The 22,658-nt window shown below is 36.4% G+C and overlaps 1 protein-coding gene and 1 long non-coding RNA gene across 3 annotated transcripts; one reads left to right on the top strand and one right to left on the bottom strand.

Moving 5' to 3' along the window:
- The first annotated feature begins 6,732 nt into the window (after positions 1-6,732).
- LOC110943036 lies at positions 6,733-7,341 on the top strand. Its single transcript, XR_004893230.1, has 4 exons — positions 6,733-6,871; positions 6,961-7,024; positions 7,105-7,148; positions 7,239-7,341. It is a non-coding gene; the product is annotated as an uncharacterized LOC110943036 (long non-coding RNA).
- Positions 7,342-12,294: 4,953 nt separating this feature from the next.
- On the bottom strand, positions 12,295-22,022 carry LOC110940432 (serine/threonine protein phosphatase 2A 55 kDa regulatory subunit B beta isoform). Of its 2 annotated transcripts, none has more exons than XM_022181967.2 (14): positions 21,506-22,022; positions 20,382-20,485; positions 18,789-18,893; positions 18,021-18,140; positions 17,724-17,933; positions 16,727-16,818; positions 15,937-16,055; positions 15,300-15,423; positions 14,283-14,406; positions 13,728-13,796; positions 13,545-13,636; positions 13,382-13,459; positions 12,799-12,869; positions 12,295-12,715 (listed from the first exon to the last, which is right to left on the bottom strand). In XM_022181967.2, the coding sequence occupies exons 1-14, from the start codon at positions 21,618-21,620 to the stop codon at positions 12,579-12,581; spliced, it is 1,560 nt and encodes a 519-aa protein (XP_022037659.1). In that variant the 5' UTR covers positions 21,621-22,022; the 3' UTR covers positions 12,295-12,578. The 2 variants fall into 2 exon arrangements, with proteins under 2 accessions (XP_022037659.1, XP_022037660.1); XM_022181968.2 differs by having other exon boundaries at positions 12,327-12,715; positions 17,727-17,933; positions 21,506-21,937.
- Between the last annotated feature and the right edge of the window lie 636 nt (positions 22,023-22,658).

Raw genomic sequence — 22,658 nt, 5'->3', positions numbered from 1 at the left:
ATTACCCACGAGATAAGCAAATTTGAAATTTAGGTTTATATCTCAAAAACAGTCTACTGAATGTATAAAAACCTACTGGCACATCCGCAGTGAGATTGTTTATCACATTTTTGATTTTCCAATTCTTTAGCATGTTGTGACAGTCTACTAATGTACTATCATTTCCTCTTTTCACAACAAAAACTCATTTTTGATTTTATCAATGTTTTTGGATTTTTCAAATTTTCTAATGTTTTTGGATTTTCTGAAATTTTCTTACTCCCCCTAAAATTCAAAAACTTTTAAAGAAACTTGAAAACAAACTATACAAGTAAAATGGTAACTGTTGTGAATTGCTTCAATTCACCATCCACTTGGCATAAACAATCAGAACTCCCCCTTACAACAAACTATTTTCCCATTATGATTTCAAAACACTTAAGTTTGTTTTAATCAAAATGGTTTTTCCGGAAAATTAGTTTTGTTAAAACCACTTGTAAGTTCAGGGATCAATTCATCACCTTGTATTCAACCACTTGTATGAGTATTACATCAAGTTCAAATTAATGACCTTGATTAACCACTTTGTAAGAACAAACCTTTGTACCACTCGTAAGTAAACACAATCAAACCTGATACAAAGAATGATGCCGATTCCTGCTCCACTCTTACCAACCTGGAAGCTCCGGCAAGTCACATTTAACCATTTTAAAAACATTTTAATAAAGATGCCGATTCATGCTCCACGATTACCAACTTGGGAGCTCCAGCAAGTCAGGTTTTTCATTCAAAGAATATATCCACCCAAGCCTGACCAGCCTTGGGTGATACCGAGTTACCAACGCTCGGTTTCTTACCTCCCATCTTCTTCTCATAGAACTCTTTAACCCCTTTGACTTTTCTGTCAATCATTTTTCCAAAGATGTGTTTCACTTTGGGGTTAAAGGTCTTTTCAACATCAAATTCCTTTTTATCAGAATAAAATTGGTTTGAAATTTCAACTTTACCAATTTTCTTCTTAAAATTTTCAGCCCGAAGTGGTGGAAAATTCACATCATCCACAGTCGGAACTGATTTTTCACCTTTCTCCTCAACCTGTGGCTCATCTGACTTTTTGGAATCAGATTCATCGCCAGAAGATAGCTCCTCTGATTTTAATGAATCAGAATCATTGCTAGAACTATCACCAGATTTCTTAACAATCCATTTCTGGTTGTTAGATTTAGCTCTTTTCTTGTAAAACCTGTTTGAACATTCACCAATTTCAAATTTAGAATTCTTGAAAAGTTTAGTTCTCTCAATTGGTGGTTCAAACTCAATCACTTTCTCTTTCAGCTTAGAAACTCCCTGATTGACTTGATTTGCCTGTGAACAGTTTATGGCAATATGACCACTTTTTCCACATTTAAAACAGGTTCTAGTTTCCTTCTTCTGATCAACAGCCTGCATCTCTTCTTGCTTCTTCGCAAGAAAATCTTTGTTTGACTGCTTTTTAAACAACTTTTCTTTCCCTTCTTCAGAAGATGTACCTTCAACAAAAAACATTTTTGATTTAAAATCTCTTAAATATTTTTCATTTTTATGATTTTCTGGTGGAATAAAACCTAACCCTTTCTTTTTGAAATTACCGTTATGGATTGGTTTCTTTCGATAACCAGAACCAGAACTGTAACCCTTTTTCTTGTTTTCTCTTTGTTGAGCTCTTGAGGTGTATTTTTTAGGTTTATCAGTAAGATTTATATCTTTTATTTCAGAAATATTAATTTCTGTTAGTTTGAAAACCTTTTTGATCATTTCAGATTTGACACCTCTTATTGGAAATTCCTCATCAGAATATAATTTGTCAGAATCATTCAAAGTATATGCCACTTTAAATGTTTCATCATTCAAATTAGATTTTGATAATAGGAATTCTTTATTGTAGACTCTTTTGCCCTGTTTGTCAGTTTGACTCGGAGTGCTGGACTCAGACTTTAACTCCGACATAGACTCCGACTTTGACTCCTCTATTTCATCGTTATCTAACACATGATCCACCACTTTCTTCATTAATTGAGATTGTTGATCAATGTCAGACGATGTGAACGTGACATCAATATTTTCTGGCAAATCGACTGAAGATTCCGACTCCCACTGTAAGTTGGTTGCCTTTTTGACTCTTTCAGAATTTTGATTTCTTGGCAAATATCCATTTTCCAGCGGGGGTGGACACTTGTTGTAACTAACACCTTGTTTCTTACCAGATGTCTTTACTTTAGTATCCTTCTTCTTTTCTTTCTTCTTTTCAGGAGTCTTTTCTTCAGAAACTTTCTGTTCTTCAGTCATTTCATCATCCTCAAATGCCTTCATGCCCTCAATAGTTGGATAAATCCTGTCAATGACATAAGAAGTACATGAGTAACTTTTTAACAAACGATTAACTCTTTCAGTTTCAATTCTTTGTAATTCCAGTTTCTATTCAAGAACAGCACGCTTCTCTATATAATTGTTCACAACTTTCTGCTTCGTCATGAAAGCTCCCTGAAGTGTCTTCATTGCTGTTGCTTGTTCATTGCTTGTTTCATTGTACATATTCATTGCTTTGTTCAACACATCATAAGATTCCTTCAACCTGTTCATGTTGTTAATCAACTCACTGTTTTTCTTCTTCATGATCTCACAGGTTTCACAATTCACATGAATCTTTCTGGCATCAACATCTTCATTAATTTTGAAGTTTGGAACTTCTTTAACTTTTCTTTTGACCACTGGAACATCCTCATCATCGCTGCTCACTGGTGTTTTGACCTTTTTCTTTTTCTTTTTAGTGTTATCATCTTCACTGTCGCTTTCTGCCATCATTTTTAAATGATCTCTCATTCTTTTTGCATAATACTCAGTGTCATCATCACTATCTTCTTCAATTTGAGCAACAAAGGCTTTGTGAACTGGAGTTTTGTTAGGATCAAAATCATCCCAACTGAAATTTTCCCAGCTAAACCCTTCAGGTAACTTTTCATCGTCTTGGTCTATCACACATGCTTTACCATCAGCTGATACATATTTGTCCCAGTTGAATCATGTTGATGACTTCTTTTCATCTTGATTCACCATACAAGCTCTCTTTGACGACTCTTCAATCACATTCCTTCCATGTGCCATTTGTGGCTGTTGTTGATTTGATTGTTGAGCAACTTGATGGTAGATTGCCTTCCGATAGTAATCATTGTTGTTGAACGGATTTTGAGCTCCACTTACTTCGCGATTGGTGCACTCCCTCTTGAAGTGTCCTTTTTCCCTGCAACGAAAACAAGTAACTTTAGATTTATCAAAACCTAAAGTAGAAACATTTGCCTCACGGAGATCATCTCCTCCTGTGATTTGCTTGAATTTCTCAGCTCTCCTCAACACACTAGCCAAACACCATTTTATGTCCATTAATTCCATCTCTTCAGCATCTATTTGATCGTAATCCTCTTTTGTAAGCATTGGATTCCCAATCCTTCCAGCTACAAAACTCCCATATGACTCTAAAACAGTCCCCAACAAAGACATGTGGCTTTTTGCAACTTCTTCTGTATAATCTTGATCATCCTCAAGATTCAAAACAATGTTGCACTGTAACTTACTGCCATTCTTTGTTGTTGCCAAATTCGGATCAAATGATGCATATGATGAAAAACTCGTTTTGCTCCTTGATCCTTTAGATGAACCTCCCGATGAGCTTTTTACATTATATGTTGTCTCAACCTTTGGTGACATGTTTGTCTTTTCATTCAATCCTGCTTTGTAATACAATATAATATCTTGTTCACCATCAAACACTTTCATTCTTGAAATCTTTATTTGTTCCATTTCTTGTGCTTCAAGCTTCTCAATAAACTTGCTCAGTGTTAGATTGTTGAATCCTTTCTTGTTTCTTAACATCATCAAGTATGTGCCCCAAGTCTCATGTGGCAATGCATCAGCCAGTTTTCCAATCAACTCTTCATTATCTTTGTTGATGCTAACCCTCTTCATGTTTACCAACAGATTGCAGTATCTTTCAATTATCTGCTTGGTGCTTTCATTTTTCAACCCACGGAATAAATCAAGCTCTTTTTTCAGAAGTGATTTCTTGTTTTTGATCATCTCTTGGCTTCCAACAAACTTAGATCGTAATGCTTTCCAAATCGAATATGCACTCCCAGTGTGTTGCAGTAAGACCAAGATATCCTCTTTGACTGCCTGTTGCAGTAAACAGATCATCATCTTTTCGTTTTTGTATTTCTTTTTCTCCTCGGCACTAAGATCTTTGATACCAATCACCTCTTCGTCATCATTTGTTGGTCTAACGTATTTCGTTTCAATGCATTCCCAAGCATCCAAATAGTTTGCTTGTACCCAGTTTTCAAACCGTTCCTCCCAACCTTTATACTCCTCAATGTTCATGAGCTTAGGCGGTGATATTCGCTAATTTACACATATTTTAGTCCACCCATTTTATCCCCATTTTATGCGTTTTCGGTCGTAAAACCGTCATTCGGATACTTAATCATGTATACTTTTTTTACAGGCCTAAAACAGCATACCAGACAAGATGATAGTGAAAACGAGGACTTTCCGGACGAAACGGCAAAGCTACGAACATTCTGTTGGAATTCTGACCTGGGCAAGTGGAACGGTCATGCGACCATGTGAACGACCGTGCATCTCCGACAAATGCAATCCAGTCCTGCAGTGAACGAGGGTGCGACCCGGCGTGCAAGCATATTCCGGTAATACACGGGCGTGCATCTGATTGCACCCCGTGCGGATCCGATGTCCAGCCAAACCCCGGAACTGCACCACCAGTGCAGTTGTCCGTGCAACATGATCCCGAAAGTGAACGATCGTGCGACCAAAGGAACGGTCGTTCGGGATCGAAGACCAGTCAACTCTGCTAATGTCATGCAGTATGGTGGACCATACCTCCAATAATTCATAAAGTGAACGGTCGTGCGACAGGATGCACGACCGTGCGAGATCGAAATTATATAAAAACTTGCAGAAACATACTGCTCGTAACTCTGGACATTTTGGGAGCGATTCTGGCGATTTTCAGGCTCCGGAGGCTTCTGCTTTCACCCGGATTCAAGCCACATTGTGCCGATTAGCTTCGTTATCTTCCAGATTCTTAATCTTATGCTTGTTTATGGTTTGGTTTTCTAATCTTTCCATGATTTTGTTAATCTTTCAAGCATTTAGATTAATGTTTATGTATTATTATAGCCTTTGGGCAAAAACACAACAATCCCTTGTTTGATTATAGCCATTAGTTTGTTAATCTTTGTTTGTAATGATACTTGGAAGTATTTTCTATGATTATCTTTAATGATTAACTTGCAACCTTGTTATTGATATTGATTTCTTGATTATAAGTAATTGTGTTGGATGATTGGTATTTGGTTAGTTAAGATAATTGAAAAATGAAGCTTAATTAATCTTGTATTAGTAAACTTTAAACTTGGTTAACTAGTTTAGCTTGGTTAAAATGTGTGCACCATGATACTAGAAATGGTTAGTGGTTTAATAAAATGTAATTATTGTTAATCAAGAAAGCTTTCCGTCACGTAAGGACCTTAACGGGTTAAATGGTGTCATTATAAATTCTTGCCATGATTTGTTAGCTTAGTTAGTAGTTTAGGCCAAAATTGCTATCTTGGTGAATTTATGTGCAAGATTTGTAAAATGAACTCGGTTGTTATTTAATCTAGTTTATGCTTGTCTCGGTGGTTGCATTGTGTTTATCGGTGTCGCTTTCCTTGATTAAGTGCGGTTAGAAACCTCCTAACGGATGACTAACTTATTTTTAAGAGATTTTCATAGACATTTATCAATTGCACGTTAAAGAACAATTTTAGGTGGTTAAAGTGTGTTTATCGTTTTAGCTTTCCGAAGGATTGTCATGTTAGGATTCCCGAAAGGGATACTAATTGTCTTAAAATGGAAAATTGACCGAGTGTTTCTAGTGCCAAAACCGACTTAGTTGACATACTTTGGTTGTGTATTAAGCAAGGCTTTTATCTATTTTCTACTATGTTTTATAAGTATTTGTTTATGCTTACTTTAGTTTATTAAAAATCAAACAACTTATGTTTTTACCGGTGGTTTAGTGACAAAGGTCTACTACTATTTCTCCGCCCATTTCCTTGGATCGATACTTGGTTTTTACCGATACTTTACTACATATATGACGGGGTACACTTGCCTCTTTCGTGTGTGTTTTGATGTAAAAGTAAGAGTAAATTACAAGTTTTGTCCTTTATGTATGTCCCAAATTGCAGGCGCTGTCCTTTAAACCAAAACTTAACAAGGGGTGTCCTTTGTGTTTTCAAAATCTTGCACGTTTTGTCCTTTAGGTCAAACTTAGTTAGATTTTTTAGTTAAATATGGTATCAAGGGCTATTTTGTAAAAAAAAAATTTATTCAGGGTACAAAACAACAAGAAGAAGAAGATGGGGGACATGATAGAAATTTAACAAAGTTATCATCATCATCAACAGCTGCCCCTCCATTTTCACAGTTTTTTTCATACCCACAATACACTTGCCCTCAAATTCCCAACAAGTTTACTTCAAAAAGCAAGGCAGCAATCGCAGATATCGAAGTTACTTTGATCGAAACACATGCTAATCTTCGGATCCTATCGCGAAAACGGCTTTTTCTCATTCAGAAATCAAACTTCTCTCTCCTCTCACTCTCTTCTCTCTCTCTAACAACAGTGGTGGAGGTGCTTTGTGGTGGTAGTTATGGCGGGTGGTTGTGGTGGGTTTAGTTGTAGGTGGGTGGTGGGTGGCTGTGGTGTTAAGGTCGGTTGCAGGTGGGTGGTCGGAGAATCGATGCCGGAGAATCGATGTAAAGGTCGGTTGCAGGTTTGTTTTTGGGGATTAAGGTCGGTTGCAGGTTTGTTTTTGGGGATTTTTGGGCGTTTTTGATTTGTTTGATTTTGGGGATTTTTGATTTTTGGTCAGTGGGTGGCAGGTGGGTGGTCGGAGAATCGATGCCGGATATGTTTGGTAACTTTTCGTTTGTCTTGCTGTTCAAGGTAAAATATCAAATTATATGTTGGTGATTAATCTATATTAATCCATTAGTATATGTTCTAACTTGATAACTTTTGGTCAGTGGATTGTTTCGTTTCTGTTTTGGAGGAGAGCAAGTCAAAGCAAGTAAGTTAATTATCGTCTTAATTGTTTTTATTTACTTTCTTTGGCTGCGAGTGTTTTCCCTAATCAAAATTAAAACTTTTTATGTTCCAGATAGGCAGATACATGTTTGCTATGTCTGACCAGAAATTGCTGGCTTGTAAGGTTTTCTTGAACATAGCTCGATGCATGAATGTAATGTGGTGGCGGTGGCGGTGGCGGTGGCGGTGGCGGTGGCGGTGGCGGTGGCGGTGGAGGGTGGTGGTGATGGTGATGAAGGGTGGTGGTGATGGTGGTTAGTCATTTACTCAATAATATTAATAATAATAATAATAATAATAATAATAATAATAATAATAATAATAATAATAATAATAATAATAATAATAATAATAATAATAATAATAATAATAATAATAATAATAATAATAATAATAATAATAATAAGTTTTGTACAATTTAGTCCCTGAATAATTTTTTTTTACAAAATAGCCCCTTGATACCAGATTTAACTAAAAAATCTAACTAAGTTTGGCCTAAAGGACAAAACGTGCAAGATTTTGAAAACACAAAGGACACCGCCCGTCAAGTTTTGGTTTAAAGGACAGCGCCTGCAATTTGGGACATACATAAAGGACAAAACTTGTAATTTACTCTAAAAGTAATAATCACTTTTATAAATTTAAAACCAAATCGTGTGTAATTTCATTGTAAAAATATGTGTAGTCGCGCACACGTCAGGCGGTTTTTGCATAGTTCCCGTTTCATTTTCCAACATTGTCTGCTGAGTAACTGTGATCAGGGTAGCAAAGGCGTTGTAGAATTCTTTGTCCATGATTTGGTTTTTCAAAATTCACAAACCAGTCCTTTTCAAACGAGATTATACAATTCACACGGAATTCCCTTCAAACGGAATTATCTTCCAAGCGAAATTAAGTAATTCTGTGCGGAATCACTCAGTTTCACACGGAATTAGATTTGAAACGAAATAACTCAAACGAGATTCTAATTCCGTGTGGAATTAGAAGATTTTTCAAGCGAAATTAGTAGTAAATGGTAATTCCGTGCGAAATTAGTGACCAATTTCAAACGGAATTAAATGATGTCATCATTTTCGAACAAACTTTCAAGCGGAATTACAAAATTTTTCAGTTTTAGATTGAATTATGGTCCAATTCTTTCAAGGATTCATTAAAACACTGTTTTGCTTGTAATATGTGAAATTCAGATCATTTTAACCGGGGAAACTTGTTAGATTAAGAAAAGAAGGTGTAGAAGAAAGAAAATCAAGCTGAAATCGACAGAACTCCTCCTCCTGAGCTCTGATACCACATGTAGGATCGTTTTCGGACTCGAACGAGTCGATCAGAGGTGTTCTACACAATATGAAAGGCGGAAACAGACATATTGTGTGTGATTCAGCTTCAATATCACTTTTAACTGTCTTTCTATTGATCTGATAACAATTACAAATCTGTAGACACTTCGACAGAGCTTCGCCGTCGGAAACACTCAATCTAATTTCGTACCAACTGACACGGTATTACACCTATTTATAGACTGACCTAATTCCGCACGAAACACACTTCACACGGAATCAGTTCAAGCGATATTACATTCAAACGGAATTATGATGTAATTTCGCACGGAATTACATGATCATCTCTTCAAGCGGAATTAGCTACTTCGTGCGGAATTAACTTTTTGTCATCCTATCTCGATCTTCGTGCCACGAACAATGCAAGACTCGATACAAGACGAAGTCGACAGGCGCATGCACTAACAATCCATGACTTAGTTCTTCCTGACGGCAGGCTGTCAAACCAGACGCGCGTCGCGCCGACAAAGGTTTGTGCGAAAAGATGACACCAAGTTGGTAAGTTCCAGCCACCTGTTACCCTTGCGCCATTGAAGACTTGGAGGTGGTCATCAGGATCTGTCAAGCCATTGTATTTTCCCACGTTGTGCGGCAGTTTTGTCTTATCGATATTGGCTGTTGCAATTTCTCTAATGAACTTGGAGTTTTCAGCCATGCCGTCTGGGCGATAGCTCAACGAGTAATCATGCTCTGCCTTTGGATTGTACCCCACACGCTTGTGGAGCTTGTACGCCTCGTCATCTGGTGGTAATCTGCTGAATACCGTGCTTTCTTTCTTGTACGTTGGGTCATCTTCTTCATTATAGCTATCCCATTCGTCATTTATATTGCGCGGGCCTAAACGACTTTGTACTGGCTTTCTTTGTTGATGGGAGTACTGCACATAATTGTTTTCTGTTTCGCCATAAGTATCGCGCGTGTCGTGCACATTTTGCCTTCTGATGTTTGGCACAGGTGCTTTTTCAGGATTTAAGTTCCACGCATTGGCCTGCTGAGGCGTGTGAGTGCTCAGAGACCTTTGCGGTGGAGTAATAAAGGCAGATTGGTTAGCTTGTGCTTGGAGCAAGGCTTGCTGTGCGCTGAGTTGCGCATAGACAAGGTTTAACGAAGCTGTTTGTTCGGCATACCAGGAAGCCAGAGTTTTTCCTTCGGTTAGCCCTAAAAGTGCTGAGAAGTTCAACTGTGTTTGAACCGATGGGGTTGATGGGCCAGCCCTATGGTTTGGTGTGGGAACTTCCGGAGGTGTTTGATTAGCTGCCCTGGGTGGAGGTTGGAAGGCGGCCCCATTTGTGGTTTGGTTAATGATTCTGGGTGGGGGTTGGAAAGTGGCTCTGTTTGTGATTTGGCTAACAACTTTGGATGCGCTTCCAAAGATGTCAGGGAACTCGTTGTTCATTCGCCCTTCTTGGATGGTCTCATTCCCCTGGACTCTTTGGACGTGCGCGGTGTCCGAAATGAGTCCAAAGGAAGAGACTTCTCCGTCCATTTAAGGAGAAGGGTTTGGTTCAGGCATTTTGGTTCAGCCATTTCAGAGAGGTTTTTTTTTTTTTTTTTTTTTTTTTTAAAGAAAAAGGATACGAGGGTGGTTTGCAAAAAACACGGTGGGCGCCAATGATGAAACACTGGTTAACACCAAGGTTAACTAGCTGGATTGTCTCTTCTGTGGGTTCGATCTCCTTCTCTACTCGTCGAATGGCTTAGATCCTGCAAAACAGCAACACCGTTAGCTCGTTAAGAGGGGAATATGGGGGTTTCCCTCTTAACCGGGCTCCGGCGTGAGAATAAGTACTGCTCCGAGGAAGAAAACAGTGTGTGTTGAGTGTGAGAGTGTGGAGAATAGAATGGAATAACCTGAATGATGAAGGGTCCTATTTATAGCCGGAGGGTGAAGGAGGAAGGAGCAGCCTTGCCATCTGTTATCGAGCGCCAGCTGTCCGACCAAGGGGAATATCCTTTTGGTCTCCTCTGCTGCCTTCAGGATAGTGGTCCACGTGGCGCGCCGATATTCGTCCTTGCTGGAGAAATCATACTGCTGCTGTCGGTCTGCTCCTGGATTTGCTGTAGGTCTACATAGCGCTTGGTGACTGGTGACACGTGTTGTCCTTTCTGTCGGAAGGAGCATCTTTGCTGCCACCTTGACGTCTTCTAGAAGCTTCTAGATTCACTTGCTGATGTAGGCGCCATGTTGGATGAAAAAGTGGTGTGGTCCTTGCCATGTAGGCAAAGAATTGGGACCATACCTTTTCAAGGCTCTTAACAATTCCGATGATTCCTCATCACGTAACAAGGGAATCAAACTCAACATCGCCTCCATGTGTTGTACGCACAACCTCACACAGTCCTCAAACAACAATTCTAATGGTTATGGTTTTGTGAGTGAGAACAGAGAAGGTGTTCCAGCGATGGTGGTGTTCATAGTTGCTAGTTATTAGAGGTTAGGGTAGTGGTTGATGATGGAGAAAATGTATAAAGAGGGAGGGAGTTGAAGAGATTTAAGAGGGAGAGAGAAAAGTTGTTTATCTTTTTTTTTATATATATTATTATGGATTAGGATCAAATACAAAGGCTCCTAAAAATAAGAAGTGTACAAAGGCTCCTAAAAATAAACCTACTACTACAAAAAAAAAAAAAAAAAAAAAAAAAAAAAACCTAAACACGCATCACCACCCAATTAGGAGTGGGGGGTTTAGGTTTTTGGGTGGTGGTGGGGTGGGGTGGGTGTTTAGGTTTTGCGTGGTGGTTTTAGGTTATTGATACTAGTCACTCTACAAAGCCTTCTTACACTTCTTACAATTAGGAGTTTTTGTAGAATAACTTAACTTATATTATTATTATTTTAGAAAATGGTCTATTTGTTTTATTTATTAAATATTTTAAATAAGGGAGTAAAATCACTAACCTACCCTCATGTGTAGGGCACATGTAATACTTAACTGAAATTTTTAACCAGGTTAAGGCCAAATGACCTAGGGTGTAATGCCTTTAACAAAAAAAATGACTATTACTGTAGTTATTTAAGTTAAAGGGCATCTGTTGCGATCCGCTATAAACACAAAGGACGAAAAGTGTAATTTACCCTAAATTTTTTTAAAAGTCTATTCTACCCTTATCCAAAAACTATGACCCTCATCCCCTCCCATCCCTCTCCACACCAATGTATTCCGATAAAATTCCAACAATGACCCTCAACTAGAGGTGTACAAGTCGGTTTTTTTCAAAAACCGGTTTCGGTTATTAACCGAACCGGTTTTTTCATCCAAAAAGAAAACCGGTTTTTTCTATAACCGGTTTCGGTTACTAACCGGTTTTTCAAGTCCAAAACAATAACCGGTGTAACCGATTGGGATCGGTTTTTAACCGTTTTTTTCCAAAAAAAAACCAGTTTTTTAAAACCGGTTTCGGTTATTAATCGGTTTTTCAGTTCAAGAATCCTAACCGATCTACAACCGACGGTTCGGTTTTAAAACCGGTTCGGCTATAAAAAAACCGGTTTCGGTTTTTTTCCCGATTTCGGTTCTAAAACCGATTTTTTTGTACACCTCTACCCTCAACCCCTCCCATCCCATCCCTCTCCATATAAGCAGGTTCCTCATTTAACCCCACTGGTGTCTGTGGGATTGTAGGTGTGTGTTTACTGTTAAAAAAAATATGAATAGCTCCTTTCCAATTAACACTACATCTTACTTTAAACCCTAAAACCAAATATGTATTTTGGCATCTATCTTTTTTTTTTTTTTTTTTTTTTTTTTTTGCTACAGTTCAACCTAAACAACACAAATTTTGCAATAAAGCTAACTTTTAAAATAAATAATAATACTGGAAGCTAAAGCAGAAAAATGGGAGTTTGTAATAAAAGCCCAAACATTTGTGGATGAAAACCAAAGAATTTGTCACCATGAATTTACATCTTCTAAAACTTTCTCTACACCTTTCTGTGGATTCTAACATCTTCTAGAACCTTCCCGATACCGACACCATGTTTGGTGGGGCAACTTTTGGTGATTGTTTCTTAAAAACCAACAAAATTTGTTGAAAAAACCCGACATGTCTTGTGGTTACATGAGTTGTAATTTATTTTATGCATAGTACATGTACAAACTGTTTGCAGCAGCACAGGCAATGGAGTTTTCAGTAGGATGCCATGCTAAGTGGAGTAGCTTTGTTGTGAAATCAAATGAGTTCCCATTTGTGTCATTTCCTGTGCTTTCTCCCCCTATAAATATACTTAAACCTTTGATTTAATACTGCAAATGATTACTCGTTGAGAAGTAAAAAGTTAAAGAGAGTCAGTTATACCTCGTCTAACCACACGGGATATGCTGCTGCTAAGATATCGTGCAGGCCTTGAAGGAGTCTGCACTTGTCGCCTACAAAAGAGGGTCCATTTGGGTTGTATTTTATTTTTAATGGGTCAAATACACTACAAGATTAGTTTAAAAAGAGAGGAAGAGAGGGGCTCATCAAGTCGATAAAGTCACCGAAAGTTTCTACTTATGATTAATTAAACCTCCTAAATTGTTATATTCAAGATTTAGATTATTTTGATGATAATATCGACTTTGTAATTATAATTAGCTAATTAACCATTTATAGAGAAAAGGGGGCAAAAAAGTATTTGCGAGCCAACTGTCAAGCCAGATTAAACCAGCCCATTTCAACCCTTATAAAACACGACCAATTTCAGTCTGGCTAAGTTTTTACCCATTATCCAACCTACCTGTCTTGGCACCTCTATAACTATTATTAGTCAGCCTGACCTATTTTGACGTGTTCAAAAGTTTTACCCTCCCCATTTCGCCTACTATAAATTATCCGATGTAAATTCAGGCAGGACACGTTTAACAAAAAGAGTTTCGACAGAAGGTGGTGTGCTAAGTACCTCATTGGGTTTTTGCTAGCCTCCAGGGTAGTTGCTTCAGTACTTGTGGGAACAGAGCCAAATACACGAAAAAGATTGCTGAAATCATATTTAATTTAATGAGTGTGTGTGGGAGAGCAAAAGGGAAAAAAACCACAGATGAATTCAACACAAGTTACCCAACCTGTAAGAGCCCGTTGCTACCCGTTGACCATCACCACTTAGACAGCACTCAAATTTATCAAAGATTGAATCATTTTCATACAAGTCACATAGCTGGAGATTAATAGTTGCAATACTCAGTGCAATAAAATGAATATATAAATAAACAAAAACTGCATAAAATTGGTGAATTTTGGAGGTATACCTTTGGTCTTAAATGTTCATGAACCTGAAATGTTGAAACTGGACCAGAGTCCATGTTAATGTCCCATAACTGCACAAGATATTACAACTTTAGTAAATAACAATCCAAGGTTGAAAGTATCCTTTTAAGTTGGAAAGATATAGCTTAACTGCAAACAATGTCAGATAGTTATGCGCTTCAACAATAAGATGATAATATTCCATGGTAAAGACTAGAGGTGGCTAAAAGAAAAAGCTAGTTAAGACGGTTTGGGTAACCGGTGGCGGTAACTTCTTTACAGGCTTCTCTTTTTTTCCAAAAAGAATTAAAAAGGATTTGAATTCGATATGCTTACACAAAACACATGTATTGTTACAAGAATAATCTATTTTGAATAAAGCAATTTAGTAGATTTGGGCAACTTTCAAGCCATTTGACATGTTACCTTATTAGCTAATTCTTTTTAATATTAACCATCTGGCCTGTTTGAAACAGAACACATTCCGATGGGCCCGTTTCATAAGCAAGTGGGTCAAAATTGCCACCTGCAAAACAGAATGTAACAGACTTACAAACCTTAAGAGTCATGTAGTCACGGCTTAGTAAATATCTCCCATCCCTTCCAAACTTAATATCAGAAATAGATGCAATTATCTCAGTGAAGAATGATCTCGAACCAGGCGATTCATGTTCTTCAAACCTACAAAGCAGATTTCACTATAAGAAAATAAAACAACAAAACGACAACAGACAAATTGCACGAGTAGAAACAAACTTCACAATTTCTCCGGCGCAAAATAGAAACCAACTTGCAATTCATTACCGATTTCCACAACCAATTTACATGATATTACCAACTGTACCAAAGAATGACATGTTTAACCTCTGACAGTGTGAGAGACGTAAGTTAGTAGAATTCTTCGTGATCTGTTTATTGATTCAGCTTTGCAATATATACAAGAGGCTGAGAGATATTCTCTCAATCAATATTAAATGCCTATGATACTATACAATCGTTTCTATATATACACTATCTATTAGACTGGTCACTTATTTGGTGATTTTTTAAGGCTTTCACTATTCCCACACCCCTACATCTTATTCTCACACCCTTTTTGACTCTCTCTCTCTCTATATATATCTACGTATGTATAGAGAGAGATAGAGAGGAGGGTGTGTGAATATTAACTCCCTTTTTTAATGGCAGCTGACATGGCATCTTCTGCGTCATTTTAGAGTATATGTATATGCCAGTAATGCCACATGGTATCTGATTTGATAACTATAACTAGATACTTTTTTTAAACAGTCAAACTTGTAATAATAACTTTATTTTTAAACAAGCAATTTTGCGTATGTAGTGTGAGTGTCTAATGAGGTGGTTGTCATGGCATTAACCAGTTCCACATCAGAAATTTACAGGTAAAAGTAGTTCTAATGAGGTTGGCTGCTAAATTCAGTGACAATTTGTAGATTAGTTTTGATTTTTCACCGATGCTATCAGGAAAAAGGATAGACTTCATTTCCATTTCACTCTGATTTCCAAACAAGAATTGTATATAACAAAATAGAGAAAGCCCCAAAGATACTTACAATTTAGAATTTCTATCACATAATGCAGATTGACGCAGATCAATTAGGCGAATGGATCCTTTTGAACTACTGTATGCTAGTGTGTTGCAGTGAGTAGGATGAAATTCTGCTGATGTAATCACTTCTGCAAATAGGCCAAAGTATAAATATGTGTGTTTTAAAATGGCTCCCATTATTCCCACACCCTTAAAACCTTATTTTTACACCCCTACATCTATACAGCCCGTATAGAGTTATACGGGTCGTATAGGAGAATGTTGCAAAAAAATGTCAGAGAATGTTTTTTTTTGTGTCCGTGTATACGAGCCGTATAACATTATATGACTCGTATAGAATGTTATGCAACCCATATAATGTTATACGACCCAAACCTCATATAATGTTATACGATCCGTATAATGGTATACAACCCGTGTAAAATGTTATACGACCTAATATTTTCTCCATCTATATGAGGCGTATAACATTATACGACCCAATATTTTTCATGTCAGATTATTCTATATGGGCCATATAACCCTATACGACCCGTATAGCGGGTGTGAAGATAAGAATTTGAGGTGTGGCTCTATTAACACCCTTTAAAATAGATAAAGGGTTAACTGATATATAATCAGATGAGTGATAAAATATGCACCAGTGAGGTCCTCCATATTTGTAGGCTTGACATCCACAATGTTGAAACTTTGATTGCTAATTTCCAAATTCCAAAGGTTTATCCGAAGATCATCGGCCGATATGAATGTTTCACCATCACTAATGCAGTAAAAAGGACAGTTGATACATAACTATCGCTGCATATCTAATGGATACAAGATTTCCGTAGAATGTTGATAACGAAGTTCAGATTGATGAAATCCATATAACCATATATGTAGCCTTTTTTTTTAAATTAGTAAATGTTCAGAAAAAAATTCTAATGAGCCCACTTTTGTTATATCAACGTAGGTGGTGAGTCATGAAAAATAATATACATGACACCTATCATTATTAAATGTCAAAAAATTAAAGTCTCAAAGTCTGGTTCTTTCAGTTTTAATGATTTAGGGAGTAAGAGAGAATACACAATAGTCATGTGTTTGTAGATAAATAAAAAGGTAGCTGATTTTAATTATACTACTTAATCTTACATTTTAATATTTTTTACTAAAAAAAGTATTACAAGACCATTTTAATTTTGTAATTACAAAAAAAGTTGGGAATAAAAACAAACATAGTAAGTCTCAAACCCACAATCCAATTTATAAGTCAAGACAACTTATCTATTAGGCTATATGTATTTATTATTTTATACAACACTTCTGTTCATAGGACACTTTCAAAGTTCAAATATAAGACCATAATCTACTATTCATTTCACTTTTTTTCCAAAATTGATAAGTGTCCAAACTAGTAATATAACACAAGAAAGAATTGAATATCCAAACCTGTTATTTGATATAGAATTGATATGATAATCATGAGCATGAGCATACACTCTTCTACATCTTGCAACAAGGCTTGTTTCATTACAAGTTACCTACAGCATTATGCGCATGTTATGATAAATGGAAAATAATTAAAATCAAAAGTCACGAGCAAATAAAAAGTTGCAAAAAGACAACAGTTTAGATTGATTAAAGGGGTGACTGGATTTGCTTCGTTATCTGATTATCGTGACTTGTAATTACAATACCCAATTATTAATGTTTGGATTAGCAAATCTGTGCTTCTGATTATCAGTTCCATACTAGCTAGCAGCTACAACAAAATTATGGTAAAAAAAATGTTACTAAATTGGAAGTCTGTTACTCAATTAATCTCATCTTAAAAGACAACAGACGTAACTCCTTCATAGTAGGTATCAATCAATCAATCAATCGTACCCAGTATAATCCCACTCATAGCCTGGCTATCGGTAGGGTCTGGGGAGGGTGGGATGTAGGCCAGCCTTAAGACTGCTTCCAGTGAGACCCTCAGCTCCACAATCATATCCAGGCAAAAGAGTCAAAGAAAAACAGAAAAGACATATGATCACATAAAATCATATCTAGGCAAAAGAGTCAAAATAAAAACGAAAAAAGACATATAACTACATAAATAGTACTAAACATATTCCTACTAAGCTACCACAATAGATGAAAACATATAATAGGAACAGATAGCACTTCAAATAGACACACATGTCAGTTGTAATATTCCTAGGCCACCAAAAAAAATGAAGTCTGTCAAGCACTCATCTTATAATAACAACCTCAAACCAAAGAAAAGAAAAAAATCAAAAAATAGAACAGGTTTTTACACTATTTACTACGTCTTGTTTTATTAACTGAATTATCAAATTCAAAACCAAAACTAACTTTCAAAACACACATCCAAACACTATATCACTATTACCAATTGAAAAGTATTGTAAAATCATATAAAGCATAAGTTGAGTACAACTACCACCGGTAAGTGCAATGACTGAATTGCCCCTGAAGAAGGAAAGTCCTTGTTCAAACTAGTGTAAGGTTTATCTGGGCACTCCCCATTTGTGGCATGTGACGATTTATTAATCAAAGAAACACTAGAATTGGCAATACTTCCATTTCCAACAGCCTTTAAAGAATCCATGTTCATTTCAGCAACTTTCTTAACCTTTTTTTCTTGGACCTGACAAAGTCAACAAATTTTGTTAGTTTATGAACCTGTAGTGAGAAGTTAATAAAAATTAAAAGATTAAAGTGGGCAGTCGGGTACCTTCCAGAATTTGATTGTTTTGTCATTGGTAGACAGAAGAAAAAGGGCACCATTGGCTGTTTGGCACCATCTAATTTTGTTAATTTTCTCCTCAATCTCCAAACTCTTCAAATAATCAAACTGGAAGCAAATGTTGAGATGCATAATAAGCAACATGAACAATAACACTTATTGTCCAAAATTCTTAAAATAGTCAAGAACAATTTTATATGTATATATTCCTCTAAAAGTTCAAAATATTATATTTGACCAAAATTTTATAATAATTAAATAATATCATACAACCCTTCCAAAACACTAAAATATCATATTTACCCATCCTGAAAATAATATAAGTCAATTTCTTATAGCAGCATGTTTCACCGAAAAAATTAAGAAAACATCATAAGCTAAAGATGATTAACATTAACATCTTTAGTGTTTTGAAATGGTAAATATGATAATATAAGATAGAAAAGGATATATATGAAATTTGAACTTTTAGAAGTGACTAAATAATTAGTGTGTCAAATATGATTACAACAGTTAAATAATTTCAACATATATGATTACAACAGTTAAAGTAATCTATAATGATCTTTATTACAAAAATGATTTGGAAAATTTTACACACTCTGGGAGACTTACAACCAGTTATCTAGCTAACTTTTTTTACTTTACCCGTCCAAACAGTTAAAGATAAAACATAACCGAAACTGATCATAAGAATGGGTCATGTTTTGCAACCTATACACACTACACAACTGGCTCAAAGAACAGAAAAAATACCTCAGGTTCATGGCTCTGGAACTCAGTTTTGTAACGGAATTCTGGATGCCTATTACTCTGGTAATCGGTTTTCTCTAAATCTTTTCTACTTCCACCATGACCATGCTACATGAATAATTAGAATTTAAAATTGCAAGTAACAGGACGAAGTTAAACCAATACAAAAATGACAGAAAATTACAACATAAAAAACAATAAAGTAAACCTCAATTTCCGTCCCTGTGGTTTGCTGATTTTAACACTCTCAGTCCAATAGTTTAAAAATTGCATTGATCCATCCATTAGTTTGCTGATTTAACAGTTTCAGTCCACACCACTAACATTGTTAGTGTCGTTCTGTTAAGTCATGATAAAAAGACTATAATATAAAAAACAACTGTATTTAAAGACTATAATACCCATCACCTGCCACCACCACCACCCACCCATCCACCACCTGTCGCCACTGCCACCACCCACCCCACCAACACCATGGCCGCCACCATGACCATACCACGCTCACCATCATCGCTTCACTCCTCTTTTGCCCCTTATCTCTCTTCACCCACCAAAAAAAAAAAACACCACTGTCACAACCTCCTTCAGTCCACTTCACCATTAATTGAATCGGTTTGAAAGATTTGGATCTTTCAAGTTCCAATCTTTTCTTCTTCTATGACAGTACCCACTCATTCATAAACGCAATTTTGATGAATATAACAACTAATTGAATGGATTAAAAACCCTATATGGATGAACAAACCTAATACTGATTATAAACTCCAGCGCTGAAGAAGCAACTCTAATCGATTTCAAGGTTGATTGGTGTGAATCTGGTTCGGAAATTTTATTTATGAATCGATTTCAGATCGCAAAGATCCACCAGATCTGAACTTACTTGAAATTGCCGGAATCGTTTTGGTGTGGGGTGCAATGTCATAGAAGAAGAAAGGTTGTCTTGCGATGGTTGCGCTACGTTTTTACCGGCCGAAGATGGTAGGTAGTCGCCGGCCGGAGATCTGGGTTTTGGTATAACTGAGTTTCTAGTTCCATGCTCTAAAGCTTCAATTTGGTTCTTGGATTTTACTTTAATCCTTTTTGTTTTCACTAGATAAATGATGGATTTGAAGAAATCAAAAGGAATTGATATGAAACCACTATAAAAAGCTTTGGTTCTTAAAAAAATCATGCATTTAGTTTTGCATTGATGTAAATGGGGAAGAAAAGATGATACTTTGATATTCATATTAATAAATATTGTGTTTCATTTTCTTAATTAAATGGTTCATATATACATTATAGTCTTATTTTATAAATATGTTTTTACTTTTTTTAATTAAATGGTTCATATATACATTAAAGTCTTATCTTATAAATACTAAGGGCATTATAGTCTTTTTTATCATGACTTAACAGAACTACACTAACAGTGTTAGTGGTGTGGACTCAAACTGTTAAAATCAGCAAACTAATGGAAAACTAATGGACGATAAATGCAATTTTTAAACTATTGGACTTACAGTGTTAAAATCAGCAAACCACAGGGACGAAAATTGAGGTTTACTCAAAACAATATAGAACAAGAAATGGGAAATCATATTACAATCAACCAACCTCCTTTGTATCAGTCCTCTCGAATAATACCACTCTTCCCCCACGATCACCAGTAGCAAGATGGTCACCGCTTTTATCAAATTCAATAGCCGAAATTATATCAACTGTCACACAATTTGCAAACAGCTTAGACAATTGAAAACAAGTGCAGAAAATTTGCATAACTAAAGACTATACATATAATTAGCAGGTGTCAATAAAATTTGAGGTTTGAGTTTCAGTCAACAAGATTCATGTTTTTCGCCAATAATAGAAACATGTTAACACTTGCAAGGTTCGATATAATCTACCATGTTGTAAACGAGAAAAACATGACAGATAACCAAAAACTAGAACAACTTTGTAGTTTATAAATGACCAACAAGGGATCATAAATATTATTTCCAAAACGGATAACGCCCACAATCGAATCAACACGTAACAGTAACTTTACATCTTTTCTCTATATTGATTTATAGCATATTCGGAATCGGAATTCACCAGCATCCTTTGATATGCCATAAAGATTTAAATGAATGCATACTATTTTTGTTTATGTAGATATCTTCTCACCATGATAATAACATAAGAAGGTGACTTATAAGTTATATCTAACACGTCTTGACAACTCCCTGAAGCTTGCCCCAAGTCTCGAGGTTATTACTTATTCAAAAAGTATCTCATATTATAAAGTGGCATGCATGATGCACCTATTGTCCATCATAAACAAAACATCTTCACCTATCAACATAAAAAATTCAGACTTGTACAGAGCATCAAGATGCTACAAGTCTACAACCATTAATATCAGACATGTCTATGCATTCAATAAGTTAGATTCTCAATAAATGCTTTTAACCATAAGAAAAGCTTAAATCTACCAGATAATCAAATCACATCAGAACAAAACATGCATTTCTAGAAACTAATTAAAATCAACAAAACTGCAAAGCTTTGTAAACAGTAACTTGATCAACGTTCAATTACAAATTTGTCGTTATATAATTGATTTAGGTCAATAATTTAACCAACTACCAACAATGTACCGATCCAAAAATTAGATCAAACAGCAGCACTTAATCCAAACCCTAAATCAACACACGAATCACAAATTATCATGAAATTAAGCAGAACACCTAGCTTACCTTCCTGAACTTCTTCACCGGCGGTCCGTTCACCGAACACCTGCGAGAATTTCCAATCGAGCGGCGGAGGCGGCCCTGCCGGAGCCGCCGTAACATCTGCATCAGCACCGGCCATTGCTTCTTCTTCTTCTTAATCGCTTTCGTTAATTAACCGGTGAAGGAACAAATTATCGATCTAGAAATTCAGGATCGCCGTTTGGCGCCTATTATTCTTCGAGATGGCAACCCGTCAGATGATGATGAATTATGAAGAATGTAGCGTTTTCAGATGCATAATAGTAATAATCGTTATCATCGTCAGAATCAATACCGGAATCGCTTGATTAGGTTTTAATCTCTGTTCGTTCGCATCCACTTTCTCTCTCTCTCTTTCTAAAAAAGAAGGATAAAAATGGAAATTGTCCGTTCCTTTTGGCTCCTCCGGACACACCACACCATATTGAGCAAGCAGTTTTTCTATTTTCTTTTTCTGTCGTTTAGGGTGATGTGGAGGTTGTTGTGTCACGGTCGAACGGGGTTGTGTGTAGTAGTGAAGGACGTGGATGGGAGAAAGGACAAAAGGTTATAGTTTATCGAGGACCAGTGCTGACTTCGTGATGATCCATTGTGAGAAGTGGAAATGACGTTTCTACCCTTCTCTTTTAGTTTCTTTACTTTTTGGAAGGAAATTTTTAAACCCCTCTCCTTATTTATTTTTAGTTTATTCCTCTTAAAGTGAAATGGGCCCCACAATACATTTGTTAGCCCTTGCTGTTGTGTTGACGAAGGGGTTAATGGTGTCTACGTAGGGTTGTAAACGAACACGAACAAGGTTGTGTCTGTGTTCGTTTGTTAAGGAAATAAATGTGTTTATGATGTGTTCATGAACACTTACCGAACGAGATTTTATGTTCGCATTCGTTGATTAAGGAAATGAATGTGTTCACGAACACTTGTCACACCCTAACTGTAACACCCCGACCGCGTATAAAACAACCCGTGGCGGAATAGTCGGGGAGTCACGTTACAAATTGCTCATAACACAGGGTACTAAAGTTTCATTATATTACATTGTTTTACAATACACAGAATACAAGTAACTGTTTTTAATTTAAAGAAGTCTAAGGCCCGAGTCCGTTCCTAGGTGTAGCATACTTGAATAATCATCGCACGT

The sequence above is a fragment of the Helianthus annuus genome, chromosome 5 (genome assembly GCF_002127325.2).
Source record: "Helianthus annuus cultivar XRQ/B chromosome 5, HanXRQr2.0-SUNRISE, whole genome shotgun sequence".
Classification (NCBI taxonomy): Eukaryota; Viridiplantae; Streptophyta; class Magnoliopsida; order Asterales; family Asteraceae; genus Helianthus; species Helianthus annuus.
The sequence above is the reverse complement of the archived record's forward strand: the minus strand, read 5'-3'. Positions and strand labels throughout refer to the sequence as shown.